The sequence below is a fragment of the Onychostruthus taczanowskii genome, unplaced genomic scaffold, assembly GCF_017590055.1.
Source record: "Onychostruthus taczanowskii isolate IOZ18803 unplaced genomic scaffold, ASM1759005v1 scaffold33, whole genome shotgun sequence".
In the NCBI taxonomy this organism is placed as follows: Eukaryota; Metazoa; Chordata; class Aves; order Passeriformes; family Passeridae; genus Onychostruthus; species Onychostruthus taczanowskii.
Window position 1 is genome coordinate 418,285 of NW_024500683.1, and position 15,827 is coordinate 434,111.

At 45.6% G+C, this 15,827-nt stretch overlaps 1 protein-coding gene across 2 annotated transcripts in view; it reads left to right on the forward strand.

Moving 5' to 3' along the window:
• Positions 1 to 14,055: 14,055 nt before the first annotated feature.
• Positions 14,056 to 15,827, forward strand: part of HTR1B (5-hydroxytryptamine receptor 1B) — a 40,133-nt gene continuing 38,361 nt past the window's right edge. For both annotated transcript variants that reach the window (XM_041410733.1, XM_041410732.1), the window contains exon 1: positions 14,056 to 15,762. In XM_041410733.1, the coding sequence (XP_041266667.1) occupies positions 14,567 to 15,700 (1,134 nt within the window). In that variant the 5' untranslated portion in view covers positions 14,056 to 14,566 and the 3' untranslated portion in view covers positions 15,701 to 15,762. The remainder of the gene's footprint in view (positions 15,763 to 15,827) is intronic.

The window sequence follows — 15,827 nt, forward strand, 5'->3', positions numbered from 1 at the left end:
AACTGTGTTATTATCAACTACATAAATCTCAAGTGCGGTACACTGACTTCCCACTTCTGGCTGGTCTTACAGGCATAGTTCTGACTCTGGTTACCACTGCCATATGAAAGTATTACATTAAATAAAAATACAGCTGGAATTTACAAATTGCATTCCAAAAGCAATTGAGAACAGCATCTCAGAATGACAATTGCCAAACATAAGAAAATCTTGAGCATTTGCAGGGTAAAATACCAGGTTTCCATGGCCCACACTCTTGAGGTTTTGCAGTTTTGTTTTCCTTTCTAGTTTAGATCTAAGAAAACCAATTATGATTCATTAAATGACACTTCTGGTATCAATTTAGGTGACAACAAACAAAGCTTATATTGTCTTCCTTAATGAGGAGTAAATCTGAATTTTATAGAGCTGCAGCCAGAGCCTACTGCCCCTATTTAACATTGCTTTATAAGAAATACATATTTTTAATTTTCCTTGTTTCCTGATCAATTGCTTTGGCATCCATTCCCCCTCTCTAAAATGAACACGTCTCACCACTCATTAACAGAGTGTTGAATAGCAGTGCTTCCTTTTGTAACAAATCAGCATTACTGTAGTGTGCAATGTGGGTTGAGTCTCCCTTACATTAGGATTCCTTATATCATTCCAACAAGAGAGACATTTTTATAGGGAAAATCTAATGTCTGCCACAGATACTTAGTTGCAGAGGCAACCTCCCTGGTTTTTGCTGCTGCAGCCAAGACTCTGACATGTGCAGCACCAAGTCCTGTGTCCTGCCCCAGCACAGACGGTGACAGCACTCACCAGCACTGACCAGGCTCTCTGCATGTGTTGCTGGCTGGATGTTGACCTCCACATTCCTCTTGTCAGAGAGACTGTGAGTCTTTCATTCTCACTAATGAGGAGCAAGACAGGGTGGACAGGTTTGGGACTTCGTTGAGATTCCCACACCACAAAAATGCATTTTGCACCATACAGTCACATCACCCAGCAGAGAGGTGGTTATCAGACAGAAGCTGAACTCAAACGTTACTTCAAGCTAATTTCTAAGCTTCCCAAAGACTTGAATTTATGACTTGTCTGCAACAAATGAAGCAATTCTTTACTTCATCACTGATAATTCCAAACCCACTTCTGCTGAAGTAGTCAGGTATCCTTTAAACCCAATATAAATCTCATACTATAAACCTCTTAATTCAACTTTCCTCTTGGCTATTTGAGGAGCAAATAAATATCCCTCTGCTTTTCAGAAAAATGCCTCTGCAATTAAACCTTTTATTAAATCCTTAGATTAGTAAGAGCTGTACTGTCATATGAATACTCTATTAGCATGAAAAAAAGTTAGAAAAAAAGGCATGGAATATTCCTGCTAAATGAAAATTCTTATGAAGATCATAGGATCCATGGGGCTTGCCTAGCAAAAGGAATATTTACCAGTAGGTATCGCATAATTAACAGAGCAACAATAATAACAGCAGAATTGTAACACTTTGCTTTCATACATGCTAAGACAAAACTTTGCCTTGATCAGTAATTTAGCCAGATTTGTTTTAGTCCATCAATTTTGCTTTGCAGCACATTTTATCCCTCCTGTGGCTGCACTTAATGTGTGAAGTTTGCTGTTTCCGTTCATGTTCTCTGTTAATGTTTTCTGCTGGGCTCTTCCACAATCCTGGCAATCCCTCATATTTCTTACTTCATTAGTTCAACCCCTATTTTCTCTAATTCCTGTGTTTTTACAATAATTCATTTTGAAAGCCAAACAGCACCCTGCCAAAATCAGGTCACCCTTATTTTGCTAAATTCTGCTGGGATTTTAATACATATGGTGCTTCTCCCTGCTCCTGTTTATATACAATACTTAAAAGGGCAGGCCTATGTTTTCACTGCCTTGATAACTAAAGCTACCTTTCCAAATTCAGTCATCACTATTCATTAATCCCTCGTGGCTGTGTCCAGAAGTCTTTCTGCATTAATGCAAAGAAGCAGGGAATTGCTGGCAGGAGTAGGATCCTCTGGAAGTCATCCAGCCTGACATCCTCTGGGGAACACAGCGGTGCCAGCGCTGGGTCAGGTCAGCCTGTGGCTTTGCCTTGCCAATGCAGCAAAGGCAGATGCAGCTTCCCTTTGAAACTGTCCCCAACCTTGCTTCCATGCATTAGTTTTTAAAATTGTAGAGTACACCTGCAATTTGCTAGTGAGGAACTAGGCTATAGATGTGTATTTTAAAATAAAATGTGTGGCTCTGATTTTATATGAGTTCTTATGCTAACCATCATAATCATGAACTTTTCCCCTTCTTTGATTCATGATTTTTCCCTTCTTTTCTGTGACTGCCTTTCACATATATTTATATATATCAGACATATATGTTTACATATTTTATCAGATATATAATTTTATTATAAGGATATATGTGCACATAGATCCTTATAAAATATCTGATATATTTGATATTTATCTGTATCTGTCAGTCTTCTTACACTAGCTTCAAGTAGCATAAGAGAAACAACTTAGGAGAATGGTGTAGGAAGAAGTAGTGAGCCTGGGAAGTCAAATATCAGAAAATAGAGGCATGAGAGAACAAAGACTTAAAGAGAGCAGGTCTGTTTAACCAGCAGAAATAGGTTAAGAATGAACCTTGACTGCAGGCTATCTGATTGAAGGCTATGAAGAACTATACTGGCAGGAGTCATTTGATACCAAGTACTCTTTAATTTAACAGACAGAAGCATGGAAGGACCAACCTGCTGGACACCTAAGGCATACAAGTTCATGCTCAAAAGAAGATGGAAATTTTTACCAGATTTTTACCAGTATTTCTCCGGTGGAATAGACTAAAAAGAGATCTGGAAGAATGAATTGGGATGGGTCAAAATATGTGACCTGCTGAAGATCTCTTGTGTCCCTGAGGATTTTTCTGCTTTTTCTCCTGCTATCTCAGCTGGGCTGATAAAATATATTGCTTGCCTTCCTCCTCTAAGACCTTATGCTTGCTCCAGTCACAAATTCTTGAGTCAGCATACTGGCTGGTAAATTGGGTGGCCTGTAGTTATTCGTAGAGATCCCTAACACTTCTTAGGTTTTTAAAAATCTGTTACTTTTTCTGCCTGCAATAGGTGGATGCTCAAATTCTTTAGCAAGCTTCAAATATTCAAAAAATGCTACCCAGTATGTAAGTAGTGTGGGTGGAATTTAATTGTAAATGTACATAGTTACATTGCTTAAATGACAGCGGGGTTTAGTCCTTATTTTGTCAAGATTTGGTTTTGAGCCTTGAGATCATTTGCTGTTAATTTTCTATATTTTCACATTTCTGGCTTTTGGGGTAACCCACACAAAACTTTCCCTACAGAGACACATCTATTTGCAAATCACCTCCATCTGAATATTGTATAATTTAGTGAAGCTACTGCTTGTATAAGCTACTACTATCAAGATGCAAAGGCTGAAATTATCTAAAACTGTTTGATAAATATCCTCAAATTTCTCTGTTGCTTTCCTTCATCTAGCTGTGCCCACCAAGTGTTCTTAAAATTACAAATGGCAAAACTGTGCACTTTAGCTTCAAATATATCCAAATATAGAGACCTTGACAAAAGAGTGTTAGAACCATTTCATCAAGTCCTCCTGGCTCAAGGTCATATTAAACATGCTTATGATTAGACAACCAAGTAATTTCTTTCTTCATTTCTCTGGCTTTTCAGAAAACTGACTGGCAATCAATTGGAAATTTCTGATACATGAGAAAATGTCAGAGGGGCTGAAAACAGTTAACAGGTAGACTTTTTTCAGGGCAGATCTTTTTCAGCCCAAATGATTCTTGATAAGCAGCAGTCTGACCCTTTTAAATGAAAGCAGAATTGAGTACAGAAAAGAGAGTGAGAAGACAGCAGATGATTTTAAAGCATGCTTAAAATCTCCAAGAAAAAAAAGTAACCCACTCCCTTCATTAAGGAAAGGAGGATATCTAAACTTGCTTTAATAATTTTCATGAAAGAAATCCAAGAAAGGGAATGCACACAACCATCAGCTTCCAGGAATAGCTTTCTTCATACTGTTTCAGCCAGATAATATTAGGCTGTCAACAACTGGCTGACCCATGTTTCATGGCTCCTCAGAGGATGATGTCTCAGAGGACTTTGTATACTTACTGGCAATCAAAATGTCAAAGACTGAACAATGCTACCAAAATGCTTTTTTTTTTTTTTTTTTTTTTTTTTTTTTTTTTTTTTTTTGGTGAAAAGGGAACTACTGAACTCTTGCAGGTCTCTCTCAGAACATGAAACTAAAAATTCTTTTTCTCAGGAATTTACAAAGTGTAAATGTAAATGTGAGATGTAGGAAGTGGGAGTACTGCTGAGGTTTCATCAGATTCATTTTCAGAATCATGTAAAAGAGCAATCTACATTACTGGGTTTGTCACCACTGGTCCAAAGGTCATTGATAGGGCAGCATAGCAGAAGACAGGAGTAAATTAACTCCTGATGTTACATATAGTACTAAGCCAGTAAGAAAGTCTGCTGAGGCAAGAAATGTACCCCAATAAAAGACGTTTCCAACAATAAATGCCAATATTTGCAATACAGCCGAAGGAGAGGGGAAGAAGCCTGGAAAGTCACTGATAATAGAAGTCCTGTCTGCCATGACCGGGTGCTTAAAGTTTTATATTAAGTGTCTGCATCTTAGGCAGAGGTTAGGCAGATTCAATTAAGATGAAATCCCCAATTCTTATAATCAAACTTTAAGTAAGATATTATCCTTTGGGAGGACTTTGGAGAAATTAATCTTTTAGGGCAGGTAAGAAGCAGATGCAGAAGTGAAAGGGTAATCATGGTCTCTACTTCTCAAAACCCCAGTCTTTAAAAACATAATTTCTAGCAGGGGTGTTTTCCCCCTTTTATCTCTATAGCTCAGAATCCAGAGTTGCAATAGAAGCAAACAACCAGGTGCCATTACATCTTAATAGTCTGCTCTTTTACTCTTGTTTATTTCTCACTACTTGCATAAGGTAAACAAGGGACAGTTCTTATCTTTAAAATACAACAAAACATACAGCAAAACTGCTTTTCTCAAGCAGAAAATTAGGAACCTTCATATTTTGTACGTTCTGGTTGATCTTATTTTGAACTGTCCACTGTGCTGATCGTGTCAGTTTATGAGGATCAGACATTTGTTGCTGTATTTGGTGTGCATGGCAAGGCTTCAGTAGCAGGGGGGCTTCTGTGAGCTGTTAGAAGCTTATCCTGTGTCCAGCAGAGCCAATGCCAGCCAAATCCAAGACAGAGCCACTGCTGGCCAAGGCCGAGCCCATCAGTGATGGTGGCAGTGCCACTGGGATAACGTATTCAAGAAGGGAGAAAAAAATCCTGTGGATCTGCAACTGTAGCAGAAGAGCAGAGTGAGAGAATATGTGAAACAGCTCTACAATAAGCAGCATCAGCGAAGGTGACGGGGTGGAGGTTCTCCAGACGCCAGAGTAGAGATTGCAACCCATGGAAGTCCACACTGGAGCAAACATCCACCTGCAGCCCCTGGAGGATCCCACACTGGAGCAGTGGATGCAGCTGAAGGAGGCTGGGACCCCATGGGAAGCCTGTGCTGGAGCCAGCTCCTGGATAAACCTGTGGACCCGTGGAGAAAAGCCAGCACTGGAGCAGGTTTGCTGGCAGGACTTGTGACCTTGTGAGGGACCCATGCTGAAGCAAGGTGTGCCTGAAGGACTGCACCCTGTGGAAGGGATGCATGCTGGAGCAGCTTGTTAAAAATCGCATCCCATAGGAAGGACTCACGTTGGAGAAGTTCAGAGAGGATATCTCCCATGGGAGGGACGCCACGCTGAGTGGGGGAAGAGTGTGAGTTCTTCCCTGAGGAGGAAGCAGCAGCAGAGGCAATGTGTGATGAACAGACCGCCAACCTCATTTCCCATCCCCCTGCACTGCCTGGGGGGAGGAGGCAGAGAAATCAAAAGTGAAGTTGTGCCCAGGAAGAAGCAAGAGGTGGTGGGGAGGTTTTTTAAATTTGGGTTTATTTCTCATTACCCTACTCTGATTTGATTAGAAGTAAATTAAACTAATTTCCCCAAGTTGAGCCTGTTTTGCACATGACAGTAACTGCTTGAGTGATCTCTCCCTGCCCTTATCTCAACCCATGAGCCTTTCATTATATTTTCTCTCTCCTGCCCAGCTTAGATCTTGACAGTGATTTCTGAACTATACAGATGAAAAACAACACAAGAGAAGATATTAATAGCTACTATTGACAGAGAGTTTATTCCAAGCCACTCAAAGTGTAGAATCAGGACCCTCAAAGCTATTTTCATAGTAGCAAATATGGTATCTCTGCTCAAAAGGATTGCAGTTTAAGATTAGCACTAGCAGAGGCACACAGGTGGGAAAACATGAGCAAAGAAAACACAACCAGGAAGAATAATAGGTAGCAGTCATAGTTTAATCAACAGCCTGACTCTTGTAAAGTGTGCTTTGTTGGCATCACAGCAAGGGAGGATTTTTATCCTTTATAATGAGGATATCTGTACCTGCCACAGGAAACTTGTCTCAAGCCTGGGAGGGCATGAAAATGTCTGACTGAAATTGAATAATACTCTGGGAGGGGCCAGCATCAGAAGCTAGTGGGAGGCAGTAATTAACCTGAATATGTGATGAGAAGTAGATGAACTACCAAAGGCTTTGAAAGTCATGTAAAGAAAATGTACTTGTTAGTGAGGTATTAATGGAGGAATGAGATAAGCAAAAGGATGCACAAAGAAGGGATGAAGAGAGAAGAGGGTCATAGCCACAACAGCAGGATATGAAATTGTGTGGTAGCGTTTTAGGTAGGTATAATGCAACTTCCAAGATCAGAAAAACATATCTGAAACATTATAGAAACCAGGATGGCAGATTTAGCAACTAAACCTCCCTAGCTTCAAGCTGCTCTTAAGCAGGGGGAACTTGGGCAATGAGATAACTTCACCCAAGTATTTTCTAGACTCTTAGATGGGGGTTTGTGATTTTGGAGTGTAGAAATCCCCTAGGATTTAGGACTCTTTTAAACATGACAAAGGCCGTGGGTCTTGAGGGGACATGCAAGGATATTCTCCCTCCCCCTTCCCAAGGGCAGTAGTGGGAGCACAGTGAGGGCACAGAAGGTCAGGCTCCCATGCAGATGTGTTCTAAGCTGCTGGAGCAAGATATGGAGAAGGCAGTAAAGCAGTTTTGAAATGAGGGGGAGAAAGTTCATCATTAGGATGAAAGTCATGAACTTTAATGGGTATGTGAAGACACATCTGGGCCAAGTCCAGAAATGTTTGAGAATAATAAGAAAACCAAGGAAAACCCATAGTGAGCTGCAGATTGCTTTTTCTTGTTGTTTCTTTTGTTTTGTTTTGTTTGCTTGTTTTTTTAATAATAGATGCATATTTTGATAGTAGTTGGTAAGAAGCAGATTGCTTAGGTTTGGAAGCCTTGGTTTGCTCTTACAGAGGTGAACTGTGCACCCAGTGTGTACCATAGCAGAGCTCCTAGAGTGAAGAGATTGAACTATGGAGAGTAAGAATTGGGGAAGGGACATAGCAGGATTTGCCTAAGGAAAGAAAGAGAAACCCATGAAATTCACAACTGGAATTTAAAAGCTACAAAATAAAATTATCTGATTCTGCTTCCACAGACATGACCATCTGGCAAATAAGAAAAAGTCCACATCTCAACTTTTTAAAAATCCACTAATGTTTTAAAGGCTACATCTAGAAGCCTAGGTATTTTTCGGATCACCTCAAAACCTCGTTATGGACATGTTCTACCTAAGATCTGAATCCTTTAAAACTGACTTCTTCCTGTAATGAGAATTAAGACATACCCTTTTAAATATGATAAAAATCCCATCTATTTTTTACAGTTAATTATTCCCTTCCCCAGTAAATAACCCTAAACACAAGACGTAAAGACGCACACTTTCACAGCTTCTGTGAGGATGGTTAGTTAAACAATCTTTGGATAATGAAAAGATTGGGAAATAAGAAAAGAAATATGAAAAGGTGTACAGCTGGGACAATGCTGATCCAGGCTGCTGATCTGGCTCTGTAGTTCTACTTGGTTACTTTGAGAAAAGCCAAATGACACACATTCTGCTTCAAAGCAGTGGGATACATGAATACCTTGTGTTTGGAAGAAGCCTCAAGTGACACAATTTTATTTACGTACCTCTTCTGGGCCTTTGTTTTCTTCCTTAAAGAGCTACCCATAGAGCACCGGTGGATACTGATGGCCTTTGCTGACTCAATTTTTTTTTAGTAGATTCACTCATGGATTTCACACCTTGCAACATGTAGACCATCAGTTTCATAACAGCCTCTCTCCAAGATCAGATTATGTTGGATTTAATTGGTTTACAGAAACTGTCCCTTGTGACCAGAATGAGATCTTCTGCTGTGCTCTACCTTGCAAAGTGCTGCTGAGAATAACTGTACGTACGCTGAATCTCTCAAAGGGCCTCTTGACCTTGCAAAGCTCTGATATTTCGATACTATGATCATTCACTACTGCTTTAATCCTGCTACACTAATCTGCTGATGAAAGTAGGCCTACAAGACCTTTGTGGCCTTCAGAACTGCTTCTGTTCCTGAATTTCAGCAGGTTCTAAGAAGCATCTCTCCATAAGCCTCTTGCTAAGCAGAACAGACCACTATATTTTGCAATAAGTCTCATACTGCAAAAGAAACTGTCAACTAGAAAACGTCCTAAAAGGACTCACATTAATAGTTGATACATTTTATTAAATTAGCAGCCCAAATCTGCATGCCAGCAAAAGCTCCTAGCTTCTGATTACCTCCGGGAACAAAGACTAGAGCATGCTTATAAATAGTGGCAGTGGGCTTAGCATATGTTACCTTCTTTCCTAGATAAATATTAATTAGCCATGCAGAAGAAGCAGATCTCTAATAGGAAGGAATCTTTGTAGCTCCCCTCAAATCAATGCTGACATGATAATTTCATAAGGAAAATATTTGATTCTTAATTTTCAGCAGTTTTACATCTTTGCAGTGGTTCGCTGCATTGCACAAGTTTCCATGAAGCTTTATGCATTAGTAGCTTGATGCTTTAAAATGTCTGCAGACTTTTTTTTTTAAACAAAAAGCTCAGTGTTTCCTTTCTGAAAACTTGATATTTGGGACCCTTTGAAATCAACTCTGGATCCTGAAAGGAGACCTTTAGAGATTCCATTCTCTAAATCAGACAGAAAACTGGAGCACAATGAAGTGGGACAATGCTTTAAAACTGATATAGGTCCATACCTGAAAGCAGAGAATTTATCTTCTGCCAGATCTGAGCAGATGAGGAAATTAGACCTTTTTTCATCTGAATCTGTACGAAGCCTAAATGCATTGTACTTTCCCTTAATGCTGAACAGGTGCTAAAGGTTATGCCATTGACTTTTATTCCTAGACAGCTGTACCTTTATGTCATACTGTCATGGCTATTTTCCACAGATCATTTCCCAATGGATATGAATGAATTTTATAGCAGGTTATAATCCACCCATAGTACAGCAAGTAGGTTAAAATCCCTTCAGGTATATAACTGGAGACAGCTTGCACTGGAGGGATGATCATTGAGCCAGATCCTCTGGCACCAAAACAGGCTTTTGCACCAATTTTAGTGTGAATTAGAGGCTCCAGCAGCCTCAGACTGAAACCACAGTCCTTTTCACACAAGCAGTCAATTCTTCTGATTTGTGACAAAGCAGGAGAATTATGGCCAGTGTGCAAGGAGAGGAGATGGGGCAGGATTGAAATGGTTTCCTGTGCAGTTTCTCCAGGAGCACCATTAAAAATCAAATTCTTTGTGGATGAATGAGGACCAGACACCAACCTCAACTTCTACCTCCATGAACTGAAATGTGTGAGGATCAGTGCAATGAATGGAGAATAACTGCTAGAGATGCTGTAAGGGAGGACTGGAGGGGTTGTTTTTGCTTGACCTCAGTTGCCTACTCAGGGTGATTAATGATCTTTGGAGGGAAGAATCTGAGTGCATTTTTCAGCAACTGTGCCTAACCAGTATGGGCTGAGAAACACAGTGTGTATTTGTGCCTTCTGAGCCCATGTACTTGTTTCTTTGTCTGGGTCCTTAGAGTAAAAATCGAAACTAGGCCCAGCTGTTCCTTATAATTAAATTTCAGAAACTCAAGCTGGGTGATTTTATTTTGACTAGTGACTTGAAAGTGATGGCATTTAAATGGCCTTAGCTGTATTTCAAAGTTAATACTGAGAAACTTCACACAGACATTAGTGTTATTTGCCTGTTGGCAAACTCAACAAAATACCACTGTGTTGATTTACATAGCGAAGGTTATCTTTGCTAACAGAAGGACTCAGAATTTCATTATTCAAAATACGAGTATGAATCTCATCACAGTGCAGGAGGCTACAGATGCCATTACACACAACTTACCACCTGAGTCAAGAGCAGAGGTGAAGTTCATATTGTGCACTGAACTCCATGTCCAAATATACCTAAGATGCAAGAGCCAAAACCCACACAACATTATCCGTGGCCAGGACAGATCTGACTGTAGAATGAGGACTTTTCTGTACTTAGGTTTGTTTCTATGTGTCTGTCTTCTCTCTCTAATTTATTTATAAGATATTTACGCCATACATGGGCAGTCTGTGAAGCAATAAACCAATAATAGGCTCAGTTTTCATTGCAGTTTCTATATTCGGGTATTTTAGTACATCAGAATCTGGATATAAGAAGTATTAACAGTCTTATGCCAGCAGAAAGAAATTAATTTTATGCCTGCCTCTGCACAGAAGCCAAAAGCTTCAGGAAATAAGATCTCTTCTCATAAGCATCTTTTCAGATCCAGTTAGGAGAGGAGAAAATAAACAATGAAATACAAGCTTCTGGGCGACAGCCCAGCAGTGAGATATGATCGTTCATGTGACAATACATATGATACACAATACGTGTCTGACTGGCACTCCAAGACTCCAGCACTTATTGATGATCTAGGTACAATCTGGTGCTTTCATAAAGCCTTGTCCCCTGGGAGTCCAGTTATGACAGGGGGCTATGTGCAGTCTGGCAGAGCAGAGAGGAAGAGCAGTCTTCTAAAACCTGAGCACCCCTTGTTGTGACACAAATCCTTGGAAGCAGTGTGCACAGCCTGAAGAAAGCAGCAGTTCCAGTGCCTTGGTGGGACACGTTTTCTTCATGCCCCTCCAGCAGTGATGTGCAGCACCATGACACAGACCACTGTTAGGAAGCTGGCTTTACTTTCCTGCTGCAGCTCTTCCTGAAGCCTCAGAGGGAAGTATGGGGAATGTTTACTGAGCCTGCCCAGGAAGACCAGGTGGTCCTTATAGGAAGTCAGGTGAGCTGAGGTCACCACAGCTAGACCTGTCACGCTGGGTGAACATTTTGCTGACCACTCGGACCAGCGCTACAGAAATGAGTGAGAAACCAGCAAGCACAACACGAGGGAGGAAAAAAATCATCTTCTTGGCAAGACAAAGAGGGAAGCAATGAACAATGATTACTGATGAATAATGACCCAGAATTAATGGAGAAGGGCAACAGCAAAAGCTGTGCATAGAACACAAATATTTTAGAATGAGGATAAACAGTGACATTAGTAGAGTGGCCAGAACTCATTACCCATTCACATAATACTTGTCTACACTACACACCATGGCTGATGGCAATGGGCTAGAACATTGCTGCCCTTGGAGGTTTTATAATTTTATCAGAAGATCCTTTGCAAAAGAGGCAAGCTGTTCCAAAACTGAATGAAGGGCTAGGTTTTCCTGTTGTTATCATTGGTGTTTTAAATTTAAATTCCTCTCAGATATGTAGCCCTATTTGGGAAGAATGTTGAGCTACACAGGCTTGAGGGCAGTTGCCAACTTAAGCACAACTAAATTAAGCCAGAAATGCTGAGCAGAAATGAAAGCAGTATCACACTGTATTAGAAGCCAGGATTATAAAATCTCTGCCTATCAAAGAGATCAGAAGAATGCAGACAGCTCTGTATTATTATTTTTAATGCAGTAAAGTCTAGAGGTTCAAACCAATTACCGGGCACCAAAAGGAGGTGGTGCCTGCTTGAACACAAGGAGACATGACAAAATAAAAACATGGAAACAGACCAAATCCTATCCCCATGCCCTTTTGGGAAAACAGAAGGGCTCATTGACATTTTATCTTCCTCTCAGTTCAGTGAATGTAGGCAAACCTTGACTGCCACACTTTCTTTAATCCAATCTTCCCCCCCCCCCCCCCCATTTCTTGAGAGTCTAACTAAAGATCTGGGACAGATTTTGAAAAATCTCAAGCACCACCACGGTTTGTGGTTTTTTGTTTTGTTTAGGTTTTTGGTTTTTTTTTTTAATTATCTCAGAATGTAGGTCTTAGCACATCTCAAGATCTTGCCCTGTGCCGAAGGAGGGAGGAAGGGGCTGTCCCTGCAGGGCTCTGACTCCCACACTGTTGTGTAGCCCTGGCTCTTCTTCAGTCCAATGCTTCTCTTCCTAGTTTCCTAGTCCCTCTGGGCCACAATGGATCCTCTCCAGCCTCCTCTTGTGGTACGTCCTTGATCTGCATCCTCTCGGGTGAGCCAGTCCCTCTCGCAGAAGGGTCACGAACAGGGCGCGGTGGTTTCTCACCCTGCCCATGAGCTCGATGTCCCTGGCAGAGCACCGCAGTGCCTGCCCCTGTGTGGTGCTGAGCATAGCCCAGAAAGGACGGGGCCACAGGGAAACTGATTGCTTTTTCATCACAGAGGAAAACAGCCAGGAGGAGATGTTCATGAGGGAACTGCTGAGAGTTTACAGGGAACTTAGGCATGTAGCTGCACACGGAGATGTGCACAAACGTGCTTGCAGACTGAAAACGCTTGACTCCTCTTAATTTGTCGTGTTATCTTCAGGAGATTTAGTTGGGCTGGAGCATATGCATTTCACCGAGCTTGGAATTATCCTGACCCAGCAAAAAGCAAGCTCGCTCTCCCTTTGTGTGCAAAACTTTCCTGCGGCTGCTGAGAACAAACGCTGGCAGGAGCTGCGGGACCTGGCCAAACGTGTGCTCCTGCTGTTCCTGTCCCCGCCTGCCGAGCAATGGAGGAGCCTGTGGGGCACATCAAGGCTGCTCAACATCTGGCGTGCCCCTCCAAGCGCACCAGAAAAATAAAAGAAAAAATATAAAAGGAAGGAGAAAAACCGGGTAAGAAAGCCTGAGCCCAGAAGACACGGGATTACTAGAAGTGTAAAGCAGGCGATGTGATCCGGTGGGCCGCGCACCTCCAATGCAGCGGGGCTCGCCCGCTGCGCAGCCCCTCGCCCGGCGGTCAGGGCGGGCGGTCCCGAGGTGCGTGCCGGCTCCGGCTGCGCCCCTGTCCCGCACCGCCTCGGCCCCTCCCGTACGCCGAGCTCCGGCACCGAGCGGCACGTGTAACGCCGCCGGGACGTGGAGGCGGGCAGTATAACCCCGCCGGGCTCCCTGGAGAGCCTGGCATCGTCCAGTCCCACGGCGTAGCGGGCACGGTGCAAGATAGGATGGGAACAACGGCAGGACCAAGGAGCACCTGCATCCGCCCGTGCCGTGGCATCGCTCGTCGGGCTGGAAGAGGAGGGGCTGCTCCTCGCTTGGGCGGGGGACGAGCTCGGGCTCCTCCCGACGCCTGCAGGGGCAGGGGCGGGGGGCCGGCGGTGGGGCGGTGCGCGGGGCCGGAGCGGGCCGAACCCCCCACCCCCCCGTCGGGCGGCTCGTAGGTGCCGGAGGGAGGGCCAAGGGAGGCGGCGGCGGCTCCTCCTCCGCGGGCAGGCGGGCGGGCAGCCCGCCCGAGAGCGGCACCGGTTGCTCGGTGCCGGCGGAGCCGCGCCGCCCGCTATAAAAGGGGCGGCGGCTGCTCTCCGCTCGCTCACACCGGCCCCTGCCCGCGGCTGCCCGTGCTGGGCGGAGGCCGGGCCTCGACAGCATGGCCCGCGGCGGGGCGCAATGGGAGGTGGTCTCTCCCCGTGCCTCCCGCGGACCCTCCTCTTTCTCCTCCTGCTCCTCCCGCACCCGCGGCGGCGGCTGCAAACTTGCTGCGGCGGGCTGCGTGTGAAAGCACGGCCCGGCGGGGCGGCTCCGCTGCCCCCGCAGCCCCCGCCGTCGCGCCCGCAGCCCGGGGGGCGAGGCCGTCGCCCGCGGGCATGCGGCGCTGCCACCGCGCCCGTCGAGACACGGTGTGGAGCCGCGGGCGGCGGGGCTGCGCTTAGGGGCGGCCGGGGCGGGAGCCCCATGTCCGGGGCTCGCCGCGCTCCGCGGGCAGGCGGCGGGGCGATGAGCTGCCGGGACGAGCGGGCGCGCCTGGCCCCCGGTTTGCCCGGCTCCCTCGCCCGTGGGGAGTGAGGCTCCGCGGAGTCCGCTCGGAGCTCCCGGAAGGGCGGGCAGGCGGGCGGGGAGGTGGTGCCGGCGCGGCGATGCTGCAGCCCTCCCCCGGCGCCGACGGGGTCCTGCCGGGGTAGCGGCCCCGCCGTGCCGCGCCGAGCCCCGCCGTCTGCGGGGGCGGCGGCCGCGGAGGGATGGAGCCGGCCGGCCCCTGCCGGGCGCAGTTGGGCTCCGCCAACGATTCTTACCGAAACTGTAGCGCCGAGGAAGTGGTTTACCAAGATGCCACCCCTCTCTCCGGGAAGATCGTGCTCGCCGTTGTCCTGGCGCTGGTCACCCTGGCCACGGTGCTTTCCAACGCCTTTGTCATCGCCACGGTCTACCAGACGAGGAAACTCCACACGCCGGCCAACTATCTGATCGCCTCGTTGGCCGTCACGGACCTCCTCGTCTCCATCCTTGTCATGCCCATCAGCACCATGTACACTGTGACCGGCAGGTGGACGCTGGGTCAGATCGTCTGCGATATCTGGCTGTCCTCGGACATCACCTGTTGCACGGCGTCCATCCTGCACCTCTGTGTCATCGCCCTGGACCGCTACTGGGCGATCACCGACGCCGTCGAGTACTCCACGAAACGGACTCCCAAGCGGGCAGCGGGCATGATCGCACTGGTATGGATCTTCTCCATCTGCATCTCCATACCCCCTTTGTTTTGGCGGCAGGCGAAGGTCGAGGAAGTATCTAACTGTGTGGTGAACACGGACCACGTCCTGTACACCGTGTACTCCACAGTAGGAGCCTTCTACTTCCCCACTCTGCTGCTCATAGCCCTGTACGGGAGGATCTACGTGGAAGCCAGGTCGCGGATTTTGAAGCAGACGCCAAAGAAAGCAGGTAAAAGACTAACGCGGGCACAGTTAATTACAGACTCCCCGGGGTCGACCTCTTCCGTCACGTCCATAAACTCCAAGGCTCCCGAGGGATCCAGCGAAACGGGCTCCCCCGTGTACATGAACCAGGTGAAGGTGAAGGTCTCGGACGCCCTGCTGGAGAAAAAGAAGCTGACGGCCGCTAGAGAGCGGAAAGCTACAAAGACTTTAGGGATTATTTTAGGAGCCTTCATCGTGTGTTGGCTGCCCTTTTTCATCATCAGCTTGGTGATGCCTATTTGCAAGGACGCTTGCTGGTTCCACATGGCCATCTTTGACTTTTTCACGTGGCTTGGATATCTCAACTCCCTCATCAACCCCGTCATCTATACTATGTCTAACGAAGACTTCAAACAAGCTTTCCACAAACTCATACGTTTCCGATGCACAGGCTGAAATGTTGAATGCGATGTGCTCCCCGGGGCAGCCCCCATGCACGCCCGCGCCCGGCGCCACAGGTAGGTCCGCGCACCCCGCCCTGCCCGGAGAGCCGGGGCGCCACGGGCCGGGAGGAGGCGGGGGG